Below are 20,112 nucleotides of genomic sequence, written 5' to 3' on the forward strand. Positions count from 1 at the left end.
GAATCAGAACTGATCATTTAGGCTGTACCATTATAATTTCTTTTTTCCTGTAGAAATTCAAGTGGAAAAATTGTGTCTATCAATGCCAAGTTGAACTTAGATAATAAGGACTTCAAAAAAACTACTAAGATCACTTGGTTGGCAGAAACTCCACGTGCACCCCTCATCCCAACTGTCTGTGTTAATTATGAGCATCTGATCACTAAGCCGGTTCTAGGTAAAGATGAAGACTTCAAGCAATATATCAACCGAAATAGCAAGGTGAGTTGTATTTTTGTCCCCTTTAATTCCACAAAACTTCATGTTGTTTGTTTTTTTTTGTTTAATTCACTGTTTCTAGTTGTGGTTTTGAAAATAGAATTGGTTTTTTGTTAAACAGATAAATTGTGCTGGTGTATCTAGTTTCTGTGTTTCCATGTAACCTGTCATAATCTCAAAATTAAAATATGACTCTTGTTTATTCTCAGTTGTTACCAGGCTTTTACACATCTGAAACCAGTAGTTTGAGTTTTGTCTTGATACATTCTTATGATGTGGCATCTTCTTGCTAGTACTTGTTCTGCTGTTACTGGAATTAAGTAACATTTTGACACTTTGAAAAGGAGGAAATCACCTTCTACAACTCTATTTCTTGCTGTTCCTTTGCTCTGTTAGACATGGACTGATTTCTTTTAATACTTACAGCAAGAAGAACTGATGCTGGGTGATCCGTGCCTTAAGGAGTTAAAAAAAGGAGACATCATACAACTTCAGAGGAGAGGATTCTATATTTGTGATCAGCCCTATGAGCCAGTGAGGTAAGTTACCTGAGAATGGCCTAAACAGACTTCACAGAATTTGCTTTAGCTTATTGTGTTTTAGTGTTTTCACACACACACATTGGTAAGTGTAATGTCGTCTGCAAATATTTACTCATTACCATGATCTTTGTGAGGAATATCTCTGTGGACTGGTATGGCTTTTATTTTTTATTCCATTCCTGCCTCTTCAAACTGTCTTAAGCCAAGTATGTGGTACTTGAGGTGCACCCCAGCTAACCTGGACTTGGTAATGATGTCATGGTTTTGTTGTGACTTGGAGTATAGAAATTAAGTAGCAGTGCTACGGAATAAAACAGACATTTTTCCAATTAGGGTATGCATATACTACTTAATTGTAACACTTTCTTAGCAAGCTGTTGAAATATTTACATGCAATTATAACATAAACATATAAATATTATAACAAAAAGGAAAACGCGCATGTAAGAGGAATCATTGCAGATCCCCAATTATGTAAATCTAGATAACTACAGCTGTATATCAAAGATAAGCTTGCAGTTGTGTGAAAGCATCTTTTAGAGAGAGTAGCCCATTTGTTTCAATAAACGTTTGATATTTATCTTTTATTTCCTTTACTGTTGTGTTTTCTATAAATCTTTTTATAGTCCTTACAGCTGTAAAGATGCCCCATGCATTTTGATTTACATCCCTGATGGACACACTAAAGAAATGCCAACATCTGGGTCAAAAGAGAAGACTAAAGCTGAAACTGCAAAGAAAGAGGTAAACTAGTGGTTTAGGAAAGTACCATAAAATGTGTGTGTATTTGTGTGTGTGTATATATATATATACTATACATCTCTTTCTATACAAGATTACATGCTTGGTTTCTTTGTTTCTTTTTTTTTTTTTTAGGCTAGTTCAGCTGTAAAAGGAAAATCTGCTCCAGCTGTTGGTCATACCTCTACTCCAGCCTGTGCTGAGTCATCTGAAGGTCACTTGGTCATCTACAACAAGGTGGCTGCACAGGGTGATGTAGTTCGTGACTTGAAGGCTAAGAAGGCAGCAAAGGAAGATATTGATAAAGCTGTGAAACAACTGCTGGCCTTGAAAGCAGAATACAAAGAGAAGACAGGCCAGGAGTATAAGCCAGGAAATCCTCCAGTATCTGGAACTGCACAGTCATCAAAGCCTGAGACCTCTGGTACCTTGGACAGTAAAGCCCTGTATGATAAAGTAGCAGAACAAGGAGAAGTGGTCCGAAAACTGAAAGCTGAGAAAGCACCTAAGGTGATGATTAAAATAATCCTGTGGTTCTGTCTGGGTTTGCATAGCCCATTGTTCTCGCTCTGTGGAAGTGAATGGGTGCTTATGGATCTAGAGGTTTTATAGTAGTCATCATTTGGACTGGACTTTGTTCTGTCAAGACTTGTGTTTCCCAAAATTTCTTCAGTTAGATTTGTATGACCAAGTTTGTATTGGTGAATTCCCGTATTTCTTAGGCTGGTGCTCTGAAACATGGACCAAATTTACCCAACAGCAAGAGTTGATTAACTATCCAAATCAAGTCCTTGAGATTTAAATGCCTTGGCAATTTCTTCATTTCTTTAACTCGGTATGGTCAAATTATGTGACTTCACAGGATTGAATTGTTGCTGTTTAGACCTTGAAACAAAGCTCCAGAACCAGAAAGGAAAGATCCAAATGCCACAGATGTTTTTGAGAATCTTCCTGTCTGTAACTGTACATAGCAAACATAGCTGCTATTAGCTGTGTTATTTTCTTTCTTTTTAATGCAGAGCAAGAAGAGAGGGAAAATAACATAGTTTGCCCAGTGGTTAAATAATGTTGATAGTAGTAGTATCTTGATGGCACTATAAAATCGAAATAAATGAGAAGATCTAAATTAATTTATTATTATAATTTTACTTAGGAACAGTTAGGGTTGTACATCACTTAAGAGGAGTTACTTTGTTAAAATAGGAAATTAGTAGAGAAAACTTCTCTGAATAACTCCACTAAGTACTTAGGAAAACTGAATAGTTGCACATAAACTGCAGGTCTTTTTATGAAAGTATTTATGGTATTCTTGAGAATCTTATCTCTCTATATCTTTGTTCCTCCCTCTTTCTGCCCCTTCCTTTCTTCTTTCAGGATGAGATATGTGCTGCTGTGGAAGTCCTTTTATCCCTAAAGGCAGAATATAAACAACAGACAGGCCAGGAGTACAAGCCTGGAAGCCCACCTGTGGCCTTTGTCCCTCCTCAGTGTTCTCCTGTTGCCACTCCTCCATCCCCATGTCCAGTAGACAGCAAGGCTCTGTACAGCAGAGTAGCTCAACAAGGAGAAGTGGTCCGCAAGCTCAAATCGGAGAAAGCTTCAAAGGTGTTCTACCTGTGGATACTTCTGAGTGGAACAGTGTCTTCAATTTAGGCTAAAACCCAATGGCAGGTTTTGTGAAATTTGAGGAGCAGAATTTCTAAGCTAGTTCCATGAAGTGCTTTCCCAAATTATCTTAAGCTGATATATGGCTGACTGCATGAGTTATGTGTTAGTGCATGGAAAATAAATAAGTTCTTTTTTTAGTCATACAAGAAAAGTGAAGCAGAATATAGGCAGTAACTTGGAAGAAGGGCTGTAACTTGGAGCCAGAATGGCAGCAATAAATTTGGGAATTACCTGATCATGACCAAAGAACCATTATTTATTCAGAGTCTGTATATTTGCTGCTGTTCTCCAGTGTGCAGCTCATGTACTGCTATAACTGGAGGGGACTAAGCCACCTAAATGGGAGGCTTTTATGGCACAGAAATCAGCCCTTACCTACACTACCTGATTTGGTCCTTTGGTATACAACTTGTCGGTATTCTGGCTAAAAAGTTTTACCACAGAACTTAGTAATAACAACTTATACTCACAGGATAGCTCTAGAAGTTTTACTGCAACAGCTGTGTTAGTGCCATTCTAGAAAAGCTTGTGTTATCTCAGCTATTGTGTTACACCTCTACCCTTATTTCTACCCTTATCTGCAACTGCTGTTTTTTCTCTCTTGCTTCAGGAACAAATAGATGAGGCTGTGAAAATTCTTTTAAACCTAAAAGCAGAATATAAACAAAAGACAGGTCAAGAGTACAAGCCTGGAAATCCACCCTCAACGCCTCCTTGTCTATCTTCTACTGCACTTCCATCTCCTGTCTGCTGCAGTAACTTGGCAAGCTGTAGCTTAGTGGATGGCAAAGCACTTTATGATACTGTAGCTGAGCAAGGGGAAGTGGTTCGCAGACTCAAGGCAGAGAAAGCTTCCAAGGTACAACAGGCATTAGAGTGAGCAATTGTAATTGTAATCACATTTGGCCACTGGGGGGAAATCTTTCACCAAGTAGTGATCAAGCTCCCCCTATGTCCAGTGATCAAGCTCCCCCTATCATGCATGCTCTGATAATGCCAAACAGAACTGTTCTGGTGCTGGATACTTTCCTGACTCAGATATACAAAGTCAAACTTAACCTCTCATATCTAGGTGAATAGGCACGGGGATGGCAGATATTGACCCTGCAGAAGTGTTTAATATATTTTACTGTCCCTTGCTGTATTTGGGATGAGTGACTGTTCAACTATCTAGTGTGCTGCAGGAATAGCAAGACCTTTCAAAATGAAACAGATTCAGTGATGGTTGTGGAAAAGAACATGAGACAAACAGGCAGCTTTTTAGGTGCTTCTGGGGGGCAGGGGGGTTTCTGCCTGTACTTCCACCTTGCAAAATTGGTTTTGGTGTTGGGTTGTTTTTGGGGGGCTTTTTTGTTGGTTGGTTAGGTTGGTTTTGTAGCCTCATAATCAATGCTTCTGGCCAGTTCTCTCCTTAATTCTCACCAGTAAATCTTGCTATTTATCCTCCACACAGGATCAAATAGATGAAGCAGTAAAACTCCTTCTTTCTCTAAAAGCTGACTACAAGGAAAAGACTGGGCAGGAGTACAAGCCAGGACACCCACCAGCAGCTCAGGGGGCTTTGCCTCAGACATCAAACACAGTACCTGGTGGTCCAGACACTCCTGAAGCTAAAGCCCTGTTTAGCAAAGTAGCTCTTCAAGGAGATGAAGTTAGGAAATTAAAAGCAGAAAAAGCAGACAAGGTAATAACATATACACTGTGGTGTAAAAATGTAATATATGTATTTAAATCTAAAACTATCTTTGAAATTCAGTGTGATTATGGGAATTAAAAATGTAAAAAAATTTACACCTTTAAAATACGCAGCATTTAAATTCTGAGATCTGAAACATTCTTTTTAAATTAAATATGCTGTCAGGTATGATCCTATAAAATGTAAGCACATTAAAGTTAGGTACTGGCTTATGCAGATTTTTCTGCCAACAGTCAGTGAATGTCCATAAAGCCATATAGATTTTTTTTTTAATAGAGCTATATTATTCCAGTGATTTCTCTATAATTTTCTACTTTTTTTTTCAAGGAAAAGATAGATGTGGCTGTTAAAGAACTTCTTCAATTGAAGGCCCAGTATAAGTCTGTTGCAGGAGTTGACTATAAACCAGTGTCTGCTAGTGGTGTAGATGACAAAGACAAAAAGAAGAAAGAGAAGGAGAACAAGTCTGAAAAGCAGAGTAAGCAACAGAAGCATAACGATGGCCCCAAAAAAGAACCTTTGCAAGGACAGAGTGGGAATGAGCGCTCCTCAGATGGATCAGGAGAGGGCCAAGGCCCTAAGAAACAGACCAGGTAAAGATGCAATCTTTAATCTTTTTGGATAGAACCATCAACTGTCTACCTCTGTTCAGATTTAGAGTGTGATACATTTCTCATTTCACTTGAAAGTGTGGACATTTGTAAAATAACTGTATTGATTTTCATATTCAGGATTGAGCCGAAACCAAGTTACCAAAGTTTATTTAGTGTCAGTTGTGCTTCAGCATCCTGTATTGTTACTGTCACTGGGAATTTTTTGTGCTTATTATTTGCTTCTGTAAATGTGCTGCTGTGTCTTGCTGAAAGTTTAGAGGTCTTTTTACAGCATGTATTATGCATCACTATGTATTTACTGCTTCATATACATAAACAATATATTAGAGACAAGAAATGCAGTTATTTTGTATAGAAATAATGCCAGAAAAAATGTATTTCCCTCCTTGAAAGCCTCTCTGTTTGTAGAGATGTAAAACCTTTACTTTTGTGTTCTATCATTTGAATCTGGTGAGTTTAACCTTCTTTAGAATCCTGTAGGTTTATTGGTTATCCTTATTTTGAGGTAAGTCAGTTTTCTGTCTCAAACAGTGTGACTGACCATTCACATGAATGGTGAATTTGAGTTGCAGGTGAATGGTTAAGTTGAGTCTTTCCTGAAATTTTAGCTACTGGCTAGGTAGGAAATATTTAAAATAAAGAGAAAAACTACTTACTCACAGGTCTGGTTAATCTTAATTTCTTACTGGACTGCTTACTGGTGGTTGGGTTTTTTAATGTGTTGCTGTGAGGTTCTTTGATACAGCCGTAGTGAGAATTAGAAGTATTCAAACCATACTAAATAATTGGAACTGTTCTTTAAATATTAATATTAAATATTCTTGTTAGGATAAGGAAATACTAGCAACTCCCACCAGCCAAAACTTAGTCTTTTGATGTAAAACTAAAACATTCTCTTCCACCTTATTATTCCTGCCCCAAAAGAGAAGAGAAAGAAAAGGGTTTGGATAAGTTTCATGGCTAAATGCTGAATGGTTCTTTTGTCATACCATAGGCTGGGTCTAGAAGCTAAAAAAGAAGAAAATCTTTCAGAGTGGTTCTCTCAGGTAAGTGCACATCAGTTTGATTTGATTGTTTCATTCTGTTATAAATCAATGTGTGTTTGGGATTTACATCCTTCTGATTGAGGGTTTTTTTTTTTCAATACAAAGCAAAGTATTTGCTCTTTTCTATGTCTTATGTTATCATGGTCTTAAACAGAAATGCCTTGGAGTGAAAACCTGAATAAATTTAATAAGCTGTAAAAAGGGTGAGTGTCAACCACCCAACCTTATTATATATAATACATATGGTTTCCTTGTTTCATACCTGAATTCCTCTTTTGTTAAGAGTAAAAAACTTAGTTGAAATTATAGGAATTTCACAGACTTGAAAGTTTTATTTCAGCTCCAGGTGATGCATAACAGAAGTGAATATCTGTTGCTACTTAACAATTTTGCTAGATTCTGAGATTGAAAACAACCCAGGTCAAGATGATTAGTTTTGATTAGTCTTGTTATGAGAGATTGTAAGTAGCTGTCAGTGGTGTACATTTCCTGTCAGTAGTATAATTTTTGCCTGTACTCCAAGAAATAAAAGTCTCTTCTGACATGAGCTGGAGACATTTCTTACAGAAGTGTTTTTGTTCCCGGAAAGCAGCTATAGTCTCTTACTTGGGTTCATGAAACTCAGTTTTAGTTAAGTGTTTACAGTATTCAGACCTATCATTAAGCTTAATGTTCCTGGTTAACCTTCTCTAGGTAACACAAATGACCCTAAAGTATATCTTAGCTGCTAACAATTTGAGCAGTTTTAAGTAGGAGATTCTCTTGAGTTGCATGGCGCACACTTGGATTACTGAATGTTCTCTATGCACAAACTGAAACTTCAGCCTCTGATTAATCTTTTGCAAGGTGATCACAAAATCAGAGATGATTGAATACTACGATGTCAGTGGGTGTTACATTCTTCGTCCTTGGGCTCATGCTATTTGGGAAGCCATCAAAGACTTCTTTGATGCAGAGATCAAGAAACTTGGAGTGGAAAACTGCTACTTCCCCATGTTTGTGTCCCAGGCTGCCTTAGAGACGGAGAAGTCTCATATTGCTGACTTTGCTCCTGAGGTACACTTCAAAACTTCATTTTAATCTGACTGTAAGAAAACCCAACCACTTAGTCTGCAGCTGGGTATAAAGTAAGTTTGGGGTTAGAATACATTTTCCCAAACTTGTTTTTTATTTTCTCCTATTTTTAGGTTGCTTGGGTCACAAGATCTGGGAAAACAGAACTGGCTGAACCAATTGCTATACGTCCCACAAGTGAAACAGGTGAGTCTCTTTTCATGTAGTTTGGCTGTAAACTTATATGAGAAGTTCTATATATAGTGTAGCTGGTAGACAGAAGAGTCCCTTCTGAAAAGTGGAAGCCCCCATTTTTCAGAATATTTTCTGTAACTCCTTAGGAAAATTTCTTAATCTTGTTGCTGCTCATAGCAAATCCACATTATGTGTTTCCTTAAATAGACATTATTAGGAAATGCATACTTTTTCTGGATTTTTTTTTGTTAATATCCTGAAGACTGACTTACTTTGTCTGAAAACACATTTGATTATTTGGTTTATAGTGTTTATAAGAAATTTTTTTCAACTCATGATTCACTTCAGTTTTGCATGTGTTTTGACTGTAGCTGTTCCTCTGAGTAATTTAAACAAGCATTTTAAGACCGAAGGCTAGATGAGTTTTTAATTGAGTCAGGTGTAGCATAGCATCCTGAAATCTTGAGATAGGGAGTTCCTATTTGTGAGCCCAGGTGTATTTACCATACTGTAAGCCAGCAATTCAAACCCAGTGTCATTAAATAATAAGCTTTGGATTGTACTTTGACCAGCAGCAACCAAGCTCTTTTGCAGAGACTTCGGATGAAGTGGAAGTACTCTGGTGAAAATATTATGTATTAAGACAAAATAATCTATTTTAAAGGAACTGAAACATGAAAGCATAATTCTCACAGAAGAGAATGTTAAGCTTATATGTAGCAAAAGAAAAAGTTTGACATAAATGTCTTTATTGTGTGGAGACTCAAAGCTGCTTTCTTTTTACAGTAATGTATCCTTCCTATGCAAAGTGGGTGCAGTCACACAGGGATCTTCCTATCAAGCTTAATCAGTGGTGCAGTGTTGTGGTATGTGTACACAATTCCTGAGTACCTCTTCTTATCACAAGTGCAGTGTAGGACAGTTATTCTCTGTGGACATGGCATGATCACAGCACATATTTCAAAGCAAAATTGTTACCATGGTTTATGTGATATGTTTTCCTCAGTGTTTCTAATAAAACATTCTTTATCAATGGTTGATTGTATTAAGTAGAAATCTGACTAGTTGGCTTTTTTATCTTTATTGAAGGTTTTCTAATACTTGCTTATAAACATTATTTGTAACAATAATTTGACACTTCATAGTGTTAATTTTTTTTGCTTCCGCCCCTCCAGCGCTGGGAGTTCAAACATCCCCAGCCTTTCCTTCGCACTCGTGAGTTCCTTTGGCAGGAGGGTCACACAGCATTTGCAACATATGAAGAAGCAGCAGAGGAGGTAAAAACAAATGCACTGGTGCTTCCCCTTTCAGGAAGTTACCTTACTCCATAGCAACACAAACAAATCTTTGTACTGAGATCTCAAGGATATCTATTTTGAGCGCCCTTGTGAAAAATGCCAAGTTTATCAGAACCAATTTTTTTTCTCAGATGTAACCCATTTCTGATGCTTCATTCTCTACAAACAATATGGGGAGTTTGAAGAGTGTGATATATAGTGTGTGCTTACCTTAAAATGATTTTTCTTAAAAATACTTAAAAATCAGTTTTCCTTAAAAATTTAAATAATGCATCCATGTGTTTACTGCTAGAATTTTTAAAACTTTCTTCGTCCAGTTTTAAAACTTTTTTCTTGTTTTCTTTCATGACTTATAGTTGTTGCTTTTTGATTCAGGGAAAATAACATCCAAAGTTTGAAGTAATTGAAAAAATCTTAGTTTCTAAACATAGTTTTGAGAAAGTATTAAATCTTAGAGATTTCAGACTCTGTCACATAAAAATATTTCAAGGTTTAACAAATGCTAAATACTGAGTAATTCTGAAGATCGTTTGTTTATCATAGGTGCTGCAGATACTTGATCTCTATGCTCGGGTGTATGAGGATCTCTTGGCAATACCTGTTGTGAAAGGAAGAAAGACAGAGAAGGAGAAGTTTGCTGGGGGGGATTATACAACCACTTTAGAGGCATTTATATCTGCCAGTGGAAGAGCTATCCAGGTATTTACTTTAATATTATTATTATTGTTGTTGTTGTTGTTATTGTTATTGTTATTCTATAATATAATAATTATTATTTTTCTCATTAAATATAGGAAGATTAAATATTTAAACTGATGCTTGATAAACTTAACTTTCCATTGAATAGAATTTTCTGTGTGCATCTATTTCAGGGAGCAACATCACATCATTTAGGGCAGAATTTCTCAAAGATGTTTGAAATTGTGTTTGAAGACCCCAAGAAGCCAGGAGAAAAACAGTTTGCTTATCAGAATTCCTGGGGCATTACAACTCGGACTATTGGCGTAATGACAATGATTCATGGAGATAACATGGGATTGGTACTCCCACCTCGTGTAGCCTGTATTCAGGTGTGTAAAAATGCCTTAAACTGCTTTAGTTTCCTTTCTTGTCTTGGAATTCATAAGTATTTCATGTCAGGCAGCTGAAAGACTTAATATAGGATGGAGCTGTCTAGTTACAGAGTAGCTGTGTGAAGCTAATACAAGTCATTAGGATACTTGTGGTGGACCAGTCCCCTTTGATAGTTCATCCATTTGAAGGAATGTTATCTGTGCCATTAGTATGAAAAGTGAAATGTGTCCTTCATTTCTGAGAGCATGAAGGAAATTACTGGAACAGAGGGCCACAATATTGGTTTCAAGTTTTTTATAACTATGAGCTAATTTTTTTTGTTGCATAAAGTACATGTCCTGTTCTATTGCAGGTTGTAATTATTCCCTGTGGTATCACAAATTCCCTTTCTGAAGAGGACAGAGAGGCTCTGTTGAAGAAATGTAATGAATATCGTAGCAGGCTGCTTGCTGTCAACATCCGTGTCCGGGCTGATTTAAGAGACAACTACTCACCTGGCTGGAAGTTCAACCACTGGGAACTTAAGGTACTTTTCTTTCCAGGAGGGGTTTTGAAGCCTAGGTGAGGGGAATATATGAGGTATGCTATGTGTGCCCTCTGTTCTGAAAGCAGATGTGTTCTGTAAATTAAAATCTGCTGCCTGATAATCAGTGATCACTTTACTGAATAAATGAAGGAAAGGTGTTTTCAAAGACTTGTTCTGTTTGCTAGGATTTGCATGTCATTAAGGATTTTTAAACCTCCAGGGCTCTACTTATATACCTAGAAATTTAAATTAGGAGCATAAATTACTTGCATTTTTAGAAATGTGTACTAATACTTCAGTGTGTCCTGACTCACAGCAGAGCCTTCTGTGCATACAGCAGAACAGAGAAGATAAACCTACAGTGTCAGAAAAGAAAGGAGCAATTTTTTTGTTTCAATATTGCCATGTTCCCCTCATATAGCACTTGAGAAGAGCAGTTCTGCTTCCTCTAATATAAGAGGCTTTTATAAAACAGAAATAGTGAGCAGAATAAAACAGCGGTAGTAATGGTAATTAAAAATTGAATGACATGTTGAGTGTTGGTTTGGAATTTTATTTTTTTTCTGAATTTAAAATCAGTTTCAATATGTTAATCTTCCAAGTAACCTGATAGAAGTGACCCAAATTGTTCAAAATTCCTGTTGTCTCAAAGTTCTCTTCCCTTTGTGTAACCCTTTTTTTAAATGGACCTCTAGTACTGTGAAGCTATGTTGGAAAACTTTCTAAATAAAATTAGGTTTTTTAAGAAGGTACACAGCACAGGGTAAACTTGATGTTTTTCACAAAATCTAGTGATGTGTCCAGTATAATACCTAAACTGCAACTTCAGGCTCATTGCAGGAACAATACATTCCTTTTATTGAGTGTATAAGGAATTTTGTAGGGTAAAAAATACAAAGGTGCTGGAATAAGAAGTAAAAGAATTAATTGGAAAATATTTTGCCTTATGCACTTGTCAGTGTACTAGACTTCTGATGTTACTTCCTAAAAGAACCAAGTCAGTGGTACTTCTTTTGTATTGTCTGGTATTAGTTCCACTGCTTTCTTGGGAAATCTTCCTAAGGGAGCATGAACTATTCTTTCACTTAGTAATATTACAATTAGAAGTACTGGATACTCCCTTCCCAGTTTTTATTATGGAAACAATGCTTTGTGGGCATAAACTAGAATGTTCAGTTTGAATTGCTTGTTAATAACAGTTTTGAGTAGCTCTTTATGTAGTAGATAGTAGATGTAGTAGTAGATAGTTCATTGATCAGATGGATTTTACTGTATTATTCACCTTTTTAGCATAATTAAGGTAGTGGAGGCAGAGGGAGTATAGGGAATCACTTGGAAGCTGTGAACCTGAGGAGATTCCAGAGTACACAGTGCATAGAAAGCTTGGTACAGGTTTTGATTCTCCTGTTCATCTTTTGAACACTGTGGACTGGTTTTAGATTATAAACCTACTGATTCAATTTCCTTGAGGGAGAGAGGGGGAGCAATCTTCCAAAACGTATTTTTATTCACTCTTTTCATTTCCTGTGGAAGAATGTGTACCCTCTGGGATACATGTTGGGATGCAGAGAAAATAAGTTACACAGTAGACTCTTAACTGACTCTTTTCAGTAACATGGAAAATCTTTTTGCCTGATGGTGTAAGGGGGATGAGAAATTACATCGTACCACCAAAGTTTATCAACTTTTATATGATAAACTTTGATAAACTCTGAATTACTTGAAATTACTTGCTTTGCTAAAACAATTAGCTGTTTGTAGTCAAATATTCAATGCAATTAATGTTGATATTAGGACTGTAACAGAACTTTTGCTGTTTGCTGTTAAAACAATACCTGTTGAATGCTATTGAAAGCATTCTTTGAAAACAGAATTTAATGTGTTATTGGGTGAACTAGAACATTATAATTGCTGTGGAAGTCTTAATTGTTCAGACTTAAAAAATCTGATTTGCAGTATGTGGGAAAATGTAGTGCAGTTTCAGCAGTGCTTTAGCATTACTTGCATGCTGGCACTGATGCAGTCTCCAAGCTAGTGAAGCAGGGTAGAATGCACAAGTGAAGAGAATGTGGGTGGGAAATACAGAAATTCATTAAAGCTTTGGAATATATAGTGATTTTTTTTTCCAAAGAAACTTAAATGGATCAAGTGAGTCTATATTAAGACTGGACTTTAAAACAAACAAAAAGCCACAGAGAGAAAATGAACTATTGTGAGAATTACTTCCTCATCCTAACTACTAATTCTTTTTTTCCACAAAGGGTGTCCCAGTCAGAGTTGAAGTGGGACCACGAGACATGAAGAGCCAACAGTTTGTAGCTGTTAGAAGAGACACGGGGCAGAAGCTGACATTGTCTGAACATGAAGCAGAAGAGAAACTTGAACAGATCTTGGAGATGATCCATGCAAACCTTTACAGCAGGTAAACTAAGAGTTACAGTAAATGGCTCTGATAATCACAGATGCCCTTCATTTGTCAGAAGAACTTCTCACATTAATGATTTATCTGTGGGAAAGGGCAGGTTAGGGTCATCTTCCTGTTTGTGTTGTATAATTTTCTGCCTCTTAAACTCCTTCACATTCAGCGATAGGAGCTGCCTGTTGTTCTTAAGAAACAGAAGGTAAAAGGTTGTGAACTTACTTTAAAAAATACATCCATGAGTTCACATGTATTATTAATAAATAGATACACCATAAACACACCATAAATAGATGTGACCCATTGGTCATTATGTGACCAGTGACCTTAACACTGCCCAAGGAAGGGCAGCAGAGCTGGTGAAGGGTGTAGAGCACAAATGCTGTGAGGAGTGGCTGAGGGAGTGGAGGGGTGTTTCTTCTGGAGAAAAGGAAGCTCAGGGGGGACCTTATCATTCTCTACAACTACCTGGAATGAGGGTGTAGTCAGGTGAGAGTTGGTCTCTTCTTCCAGGTAACATGTGACAGAATAAGAGGAAATGATCTCAGGTTGAGCCAGGGGAGGTTTAGATTGGGCATTGGAAAAAAATTTATTCACTGCAACTGTGGCCAAGCATTGAAACAGGCTGCCCAGTGCAGTCATGGAATACTCATCCATGGAAGTGTTCAGAAAACACATAAATGTGCTTATGGACATGGTTTAGTGGTGGGCCTGGCAGTGTTGGCTTAGTGGATGAACTCAATGATCTTAGAGGTCTTTTCTGGCCTAAATAATTCTATGATCCTATATACAAGACTCCTTTGTGAAAGATGCTTTTGGTGCAGAATTTTGAAAGACACAAAGCTGTCCAAGTAACTTCAATAGCTGAAGTTCTGTGTCCAGAAGTGCATTTTAAGACCCTATTGATCTTCACAGGATTGCTTTCTTGTAAGCAATCAAATACTTTTGAAACTATTTTTTGCCCTTATTGCAAATGCCAAAATCCCTCACAGGTCTTCACTGCAGATTGTTGTTCGTAAGTCCACTGAGAAGAACAGGGTGTTGACATGACATTGTGGCAGATGAGCTTTTCTATTTCCTTCTCTAAAGGAAGTGATAAAAATTGTTTACAGGCAGAATATTTTTACCTAGTTCAAAAGCATCTTGTGATTTAGATTTAGAAGATAATTTTAAACGCAAAATATACATCTATAGTATTTATTTCTGTCTGCTTCAGGTCAGTGTTTAACTGATGGGCACAACAGCGGTAATGAGCACAGTGAAATGTGTGGCAGCCCATCAGCAATTAATCAACATTTTACCTCCTTGAGGATCAGTAGTAGAAAGACATAACCTGATTGGAAGATTCTAATGAATATATAGCTCTTTTTGTTACCTTTTGTTTTTACTGGCTCTGAAAACTCAGCTCATTGGGCTAGTGAGTTTGCGTGAATAAATCTGCCATGCCTGAATTTTTTTCCTTTTCTTAGAGCATCCGAGGACCTAAAAAGTCATATGGTGGTGGCTAGTAATATGGAGGACTTTCAAAAAGAGCTTGATTCAGGAAAGGTAAGGGGATTTACCACTTCTATTCTTATGCTTCACACCCTTTTGATCCATTAAAAAGAATGGTTTTATCAGAGTATGCTTGTAAGAAAGAGTAATGTAAACATTTCATTCAGGTTACAATAACCTCACTGTCATTATTCTAATGCAGTGACAAAACACTTACTGAGTCTCATATAAGGGTCCAGGTAAGAGTTTAAAGTACAAGCTATTTACGTCAAGGAAGTTTTACCTTTATGACCTGAGTAGAAGCTATTGAGTTCATTAAGAATTACTGCAAGTCAGTAACCTCCTTGGATTTATAGTAAAAATAACCCGTCACATGGATGAGTGAGCTCTACTAATCTAAACATCTGTGAAAAGGTATTGAAGTTTAGATGAGAGATTAAGTCTTCAGCACAGAATTGAGCTGCTGTTTCTTTTACAAAGAACTGGTGAGAGAAATTTTTAACCCTGAAATTCTGTCACAGATCAGGTTGGGAAATTGTTTATGTGTTTGGATTAGTGTGTTCAAGAGGTAGGATCCCCAACATTAGTTAGTAAGGTTGTGTATTTTATAGAGAGAGATCAAGGGGTTGTGTACCAATTAGATCCACTCTGAAAATTTCAAAATTCCTGGTGAAAAATGTGCAAGTGCCAAGAATCTATAAATACTCTGTTAAACTTCAAAAATAATTTTAAGTTATTCCTGGTTAGGCTTGACCTTCCATTATACTATTTTCTTTTATTTCTATTGCACTTAAATTCAATTTAGAACAATATTTAAAGGAATAATTATGAACTTCAGAGGAGGGACTGATTTAGCAATGTCCAGCACTCACTGTTGTGTGCAGCTAGATTCTAGATATGACAAAGAGAATTAAGCTGTTTTTATAATGCTTAGAATTCTAATGTAATCTAAATGTAGTTAAGCTTGGAAATGTGAACAAATAATATAATATTATATAATTCCATGTTGGACACTTCTACTGTTTTGGTACTTAGGTTATGTGAATTTATTATGAGCTGTATATCTGAATTGAAAAAAAATTGAAAAAATCTGCCATTTGGTGTTTGTTTCACTCTCTACCTATTTTTGTTGTATTAACATAATTTTATAGCATATGTATTCTGAATTACTTGAAATTGCACTCTATTAGCACTGACTACTGTTTAGGATGAAAATTTTTAAGATTAAATAAGTGTTCCTGTTTAATTCCTGCTGCTGTTTTTCCCCTAATGGAATTGCAGACTCTTAGCTCTTTAAAAATGTGGACTGTTTTTCATTTCACTAACAATAGATTAATGCAAGAACAGTGTAGTAGAGTGGTAATAGTTCCTTTTTTTTCAGTTACAAGAAAGTGAAGCTATAAAGTGAAGTCTACTAAAGGCGTGTTCCAGTTAATGACAAATTGAGAATTTTGCAGTAAGAATGTAAATTAGGTGAAAGAAAGATGCACTAAGTAAACCTTATTCACAGTTGGATAGAATTAAAATTAATGAAGGCTGAATTTAGTAGCTGAGGTTGCCCTCAGCTATCAGCATTTCATTAGTGTTCAAATGTTTGTAGGGGGTGTCTTTTTAAGAATAATGCTACCTCTAGGTAGCAAACTGAATTTTCTCTGTGGAAGTCCATTAAAAAAAAAAATCAGTAAAATTGAATATGAAACTAGGGGCAAGAGATCTGCTCCAATAGCTAAGAGTAGTACAGAGAGGAGTGTGTGACATTATTATTTCAGCCTTATTCTCTCAATTTTCTTCAGTTAAGCTAAGTGAAGGAAAGAGCAGGAAGCTGCACACCCACCCCCATGGTCCCCCAGAGAAATGTGCTGTTGGCAGTTCTGTTTTCTTCAAATAATGTATGCTCAGAAAAAATGAAAATTCATAGTAATGGAATTAAAATGGGAACTTTTTTAGGGCACTGTCTTACAGTGTATAAGGTGAGCATTTGCTCAGTAGTTTGAAAATTTTAAACTTTTCCTGAAAAACAGAACATCTGATAAGAAAAGAGTGTTTATACTTTGCACAGAAGAAAGATGTATTTGGTTAAAAAAAAAGATTTAAATTTAAATGGTGCTTTGGGTTTGTGTAGGATTTTCCGTACTGCACTGTGGAGGGATGACTGTGCTTATCTATTGCTCTGATGAAAAAGAGCTATTAAAATTCAGTTGTAGCAATTGGAACTTTTCCCAGTTTGAGATCTGTGTATGAGATCTGAAGGTTTAGGAATCTTCCAGAGACGAAGATGATTTTTCTACATGTATAACTGTTGGGTTTTTCTCTCTCCCCTCCTCTCCTCCCTTCAGATTGTACAAATCCCTTTCTGTGGGGAAATTGAGTGCGAGGATTGGATCAAGAAGACCACTGCCAGGTAAAATATAACTGAGGGTGTATATACCAAGATCAAAATCAAAGTGGTTTGAATACAAAACAGATATGCAAGATGCCTTTGGGTATAACACTTATGTACAGACTCCTGCTATCCTGCATAATTCAGTATATTTACTTCCTTAGCTCTGGAACTTTGAGAATAATTAATGCAGTTTTAAGATTTATGTATAAATCACTTATGTAAAAAACCACTTTATTGCACTTTTATTTTTTAATAGAAATATTTATTTATGAATATATTTATTTATTAATATCCTTTTATTTCAGGGATCAAGATCTTGAGCCTGGTGCTCCATCCATGGGAGCAAAAAGCCTCTGCATACCTTTCCAGCCACTCCGTGAGCTCCAGCCTGGAGCAAGATGTGTGTGCGGCAAAAACCCTGCCAAGTTCTACACCCTCTTTGGTCGTAGTTACTAAATCACTAGTGAAAGAACCTTCTCCTTTATCTGTGAATTGAACTTTTTTTAACAAGACTGAAATAACCCCTTAAACTTCAATCAGTTTTGTGACCTTTTTAAATAATTCAAAGACAAAGCCATAAACCATAACCCGGCTCCCCAATGGTCAGTCTTAGGCTAGCAGTAATTCACAGACTTTTCTGTAAACATCTCCAATAAAATAAAGATGTATTGTGAGCTGTAACGTGCTGTGATGGGTTTTTTCTGTGTTGCCCAGTAGGGAGGAATAGGTATCCTTTGCTCATGGTTTTTTTTCTGGTTTGGTGCATGTATTTCCTTGTACATGGAGAAAATGCTTGGAAGGTTGGAGAGAATGCCATAAAAACTACAGTACAGTTCAGCATGCTGACATCTACTTTCTAGATAAAACACCTGCTTTTTATTTTGCCTTCAAATTTTTCAGTAGAGACTTGCTGCGAACCTGTAGGAATAGTAATTACTACCTTTAGAAAACTTGTCTCTGAAGCCAGATCTTTCAAGGAATATTTTCATAAAAACAAAAAATCATAAATGGCTTGGAAGGAGCCTTAAAGATCATCTTGCTCCAACACCCCTGCTGTGACAGGGACACCTTCCACTAGACCAGGTTGCTCAGATCCCCATCCAGCCTGGCCTTGAACACTTCCAGGCATGGAGCATCCACACCTTCCCTCGACAACATGTTCCAGTGCCTCACCACACTCGCAGTCAAGAGTTCCCTCCTAGTATCTCACCTGAACCTGCTCTCTTTCAATTTAAAGCCATTCCCCCTTATCCTATCACTACCTGCGCTTGTAAGTCCCTCTACAGGTTTCCTGTAGGCTCCATCAGGTACTGGAAGGTGCTCTAAGGTCTCCCTGAAGCCTTCTCTGCTCCAGGCTGAGCAACCCCAACTCTCAGCCTGTCTGCACAGGAGACGTGCTCTGTCCCTCTGGGTCTCTTTATCACCCTTCTCTGCACTCATTCCAATGGCTCTACATTGTTCTTATGTTGGTGGCCCCAGAGCTGGACACAGCACTCCGGGAGGGGTCTCACAGGAGCAGAGGTAGATGGAAAGAATCACCTCCCAGATTTTCACCCCCTTGTAAAGCAAGTTTGAAAGATTAAATAACACCTTGTAGCAAGGTGCAGGTGGTGGCGATTTCTTGCAGGTATTTTGCTAATCTCTGTTTTTCTTATTTTGCAAACTGGCCTTAATGGCTGTCTGACAATGATACTGCAATGAGTAATGCAAAGGCAGTCTGAAGAGAGTTAAGTTCAGTGCTAGTGATTTTAGCCTGTGGTTATATCTACAGCATGTTTCATAAAACCTTTTTTTTGCTTTTCCTACACTTACCAAGTGTTGCTCTAGCAGAGGAGGCTGGATGTTACAGAGTTGCAAAATCATTTTAAAAATAGCATCACTGAGCACAAGATTGGCTTTAAAAAATAAAGAGGTAGCCCTGGCACAAAACAGTGGTTAGATGACACACACTTGGTTTACTTTTTTTCTTCCTGTATGTTTGAATGCTGTCTCCATGAACATCTTTCCCTGAAAAGAGTATAGTGAAAACTTGGTCATTAAAAAGTTGGACCTCTAAGATCCTCTCCAAACTCTTCCTGGCCCAACACTATGTGGTTGCCTGTTTCAAAAAACCTGTTTTTATGAAGCAGCCATGGTCTAAAGCATGTAGGAGACTTAGAGTGCTATTGCCAGATCTATGTTTCTCAAAGATATGCAGAATATTTGCTTTTCCCCAGATTCCTGTGGTCAGCCTTCCTAGTCAAAATTTTGAATGTTAAAATTTGAACCTGGCCTATCCAATTTAAGATCGTGTGCCTTGTGCCCCAGTTTTTCCACAGAAAAGCACAGAAATTTTTAAATATTTTAGATCAGCTTTCTCAGAGTGCTCGAAACTTGGAAATTCTCTGTAATATTCTTTGGATTATGGTTAGTCCTGAAGGGTTTGCTTCAATTGCATCTTAAAATCATCAATCTTGCATTAGTGTAGGTATTTTCTCAGGTGTAGCAATGGGTAAAGGATTTAGGGAAGGATTTATCTGTGCATGCATTTATCTTTGGATACAGTTGACAAAGCAGATGAGTGGCCCGAAGGTCTGTGTCCTGGTGTGCTGCCTCTAATGCTGGCCGGGATCGTACTTTGGTAAAGAGAGTGAGCAATAATGCCAGAGTGATGTTTTCACGGCCTGAAATGGTTGGTGACTAAGACTAGCTGGAGAGGGATGTCTTGGGGTATGAGGCAGGAATGTGCCCAGATTTTCTGGCAGAGCAAACCAGAGTTTTAAGAATAGATGAGCACTTACAGTTCCCACTGAAATGTTCTACAACACCCATATTTTAAAAATCAAATGTGGAAGCTCTTAGTAACTCATTACAAAGGAAAGGCAAAACTAAATGCATCCTCTGACCTTATCAGTTTGAACAAACAGCCAACCTTCAACCAGTTGACTGGATCAAATCTTCGAGTAAACATGTTGACACACTATTCTTAGAAATTAGTTGCCCTGAGCCGACAAATGGGTTTGTTTGAAGACAGATTTCACAGGCGGCCAGCTTTTTCCTTTTTTTTTTCTTTTTTTCCCCCCCTCTTACTTTTCCTGAATATATTTCTTCCTGGTCATAATAAGG

General features: G+C 37.2%; 1 protein-coding gene across 2 annotated transcripts in view; it reads left to right on the forward strand.

Moving 5' to 3' along the window:
• Positions 1-17,688, forward strand: part of EPRS1 (glutamyl-prolyl-tRNA synthetase 1) — a 37,578-nt gene extending 19,890 nt beyond the window's left edge. For both annotated transcript variants that reach the window (XM_036404610.2, XM_036404611.2), the window contains 20 exons: positions 54-261; positions 685-797; positions 1,427-1,544; positions 1,677-2,051; positions 2,916-3,146; positions 3,820-4,068; positions 4,663-4,893; positions 5,233-5,498; positions 6,514-6,565; positions 7,412-7,621; positions 7,753-7,825; positions 8,600-8,679; positions 8,989-9,090; positions 9,655-9,810; positions 9,984-10,181; positions 10,538-10,711; positions 12,973-13,133; positions 14,600-14,678; positions 16,961-17,025; positions 17,313-17,688. In XM_036404610.2, the coding sequence (XP_036260503.1) occupies positions 54-261; positions 685-797; positions 1,427-1,544; positions 1,677-2,051; positions 2,916-3,146; positions 3,820-4,068; positions 4,663-4,893; positions 5,233-5,498; positions 6,514-6,565; positions 7,412-7,621; positions 7,753-7,825; positions 8,600-8,679; positions 8,989-9,090; positions 9,655-9,810; positions 9,984-10,181; positions 10,538-10,711; positions 12,973-13,133; positions 14,600-14,678; positions 16,961-17,025; positions 17,313-17,463 (3,292 nt within the window). In that variant the 3' untranslated portion in view covers positions 17,464-17,688. The remainder of the gene's footprint in view (positions 1-53; positions 262-684; positions 798-1,426; positions 1,545-1,676; positions 2,052-2,915; positions 3,147-3,819; positions 4,069-4,662; positions 4,894-5,232; positions 5,499-6,513; positions 6,566-7,411; positions 7,622-7,752; positions 7,826-8,599; positions 8,680-8,988; positions 9,091-9,654; positions 9,811-9,983; positions 10,182-10,537; positions 10,712-12,972; positions 13,134-14,599; positions 14,679-16,960; positions 17,026-17,312) is intronic.
• The last annotated feature ends 2,424 nt before the right edge of the window (positions 17,689-20,112 follow it).

Source organism: Molothrus ater, chromosome 3, assembly GCF_012460135.2.
Source record: "Molothrus ater isolate BHLD 08-10-18 breed brown headed cowbird chromosome 3, BPBGC_Mater_1.1, whole genome shotgun sequence".
NCBI lineage: Eukaryota > Metazoa > Chordata > Aves > Passeriformes > Icteridae > Molothrus > Molothrus ater.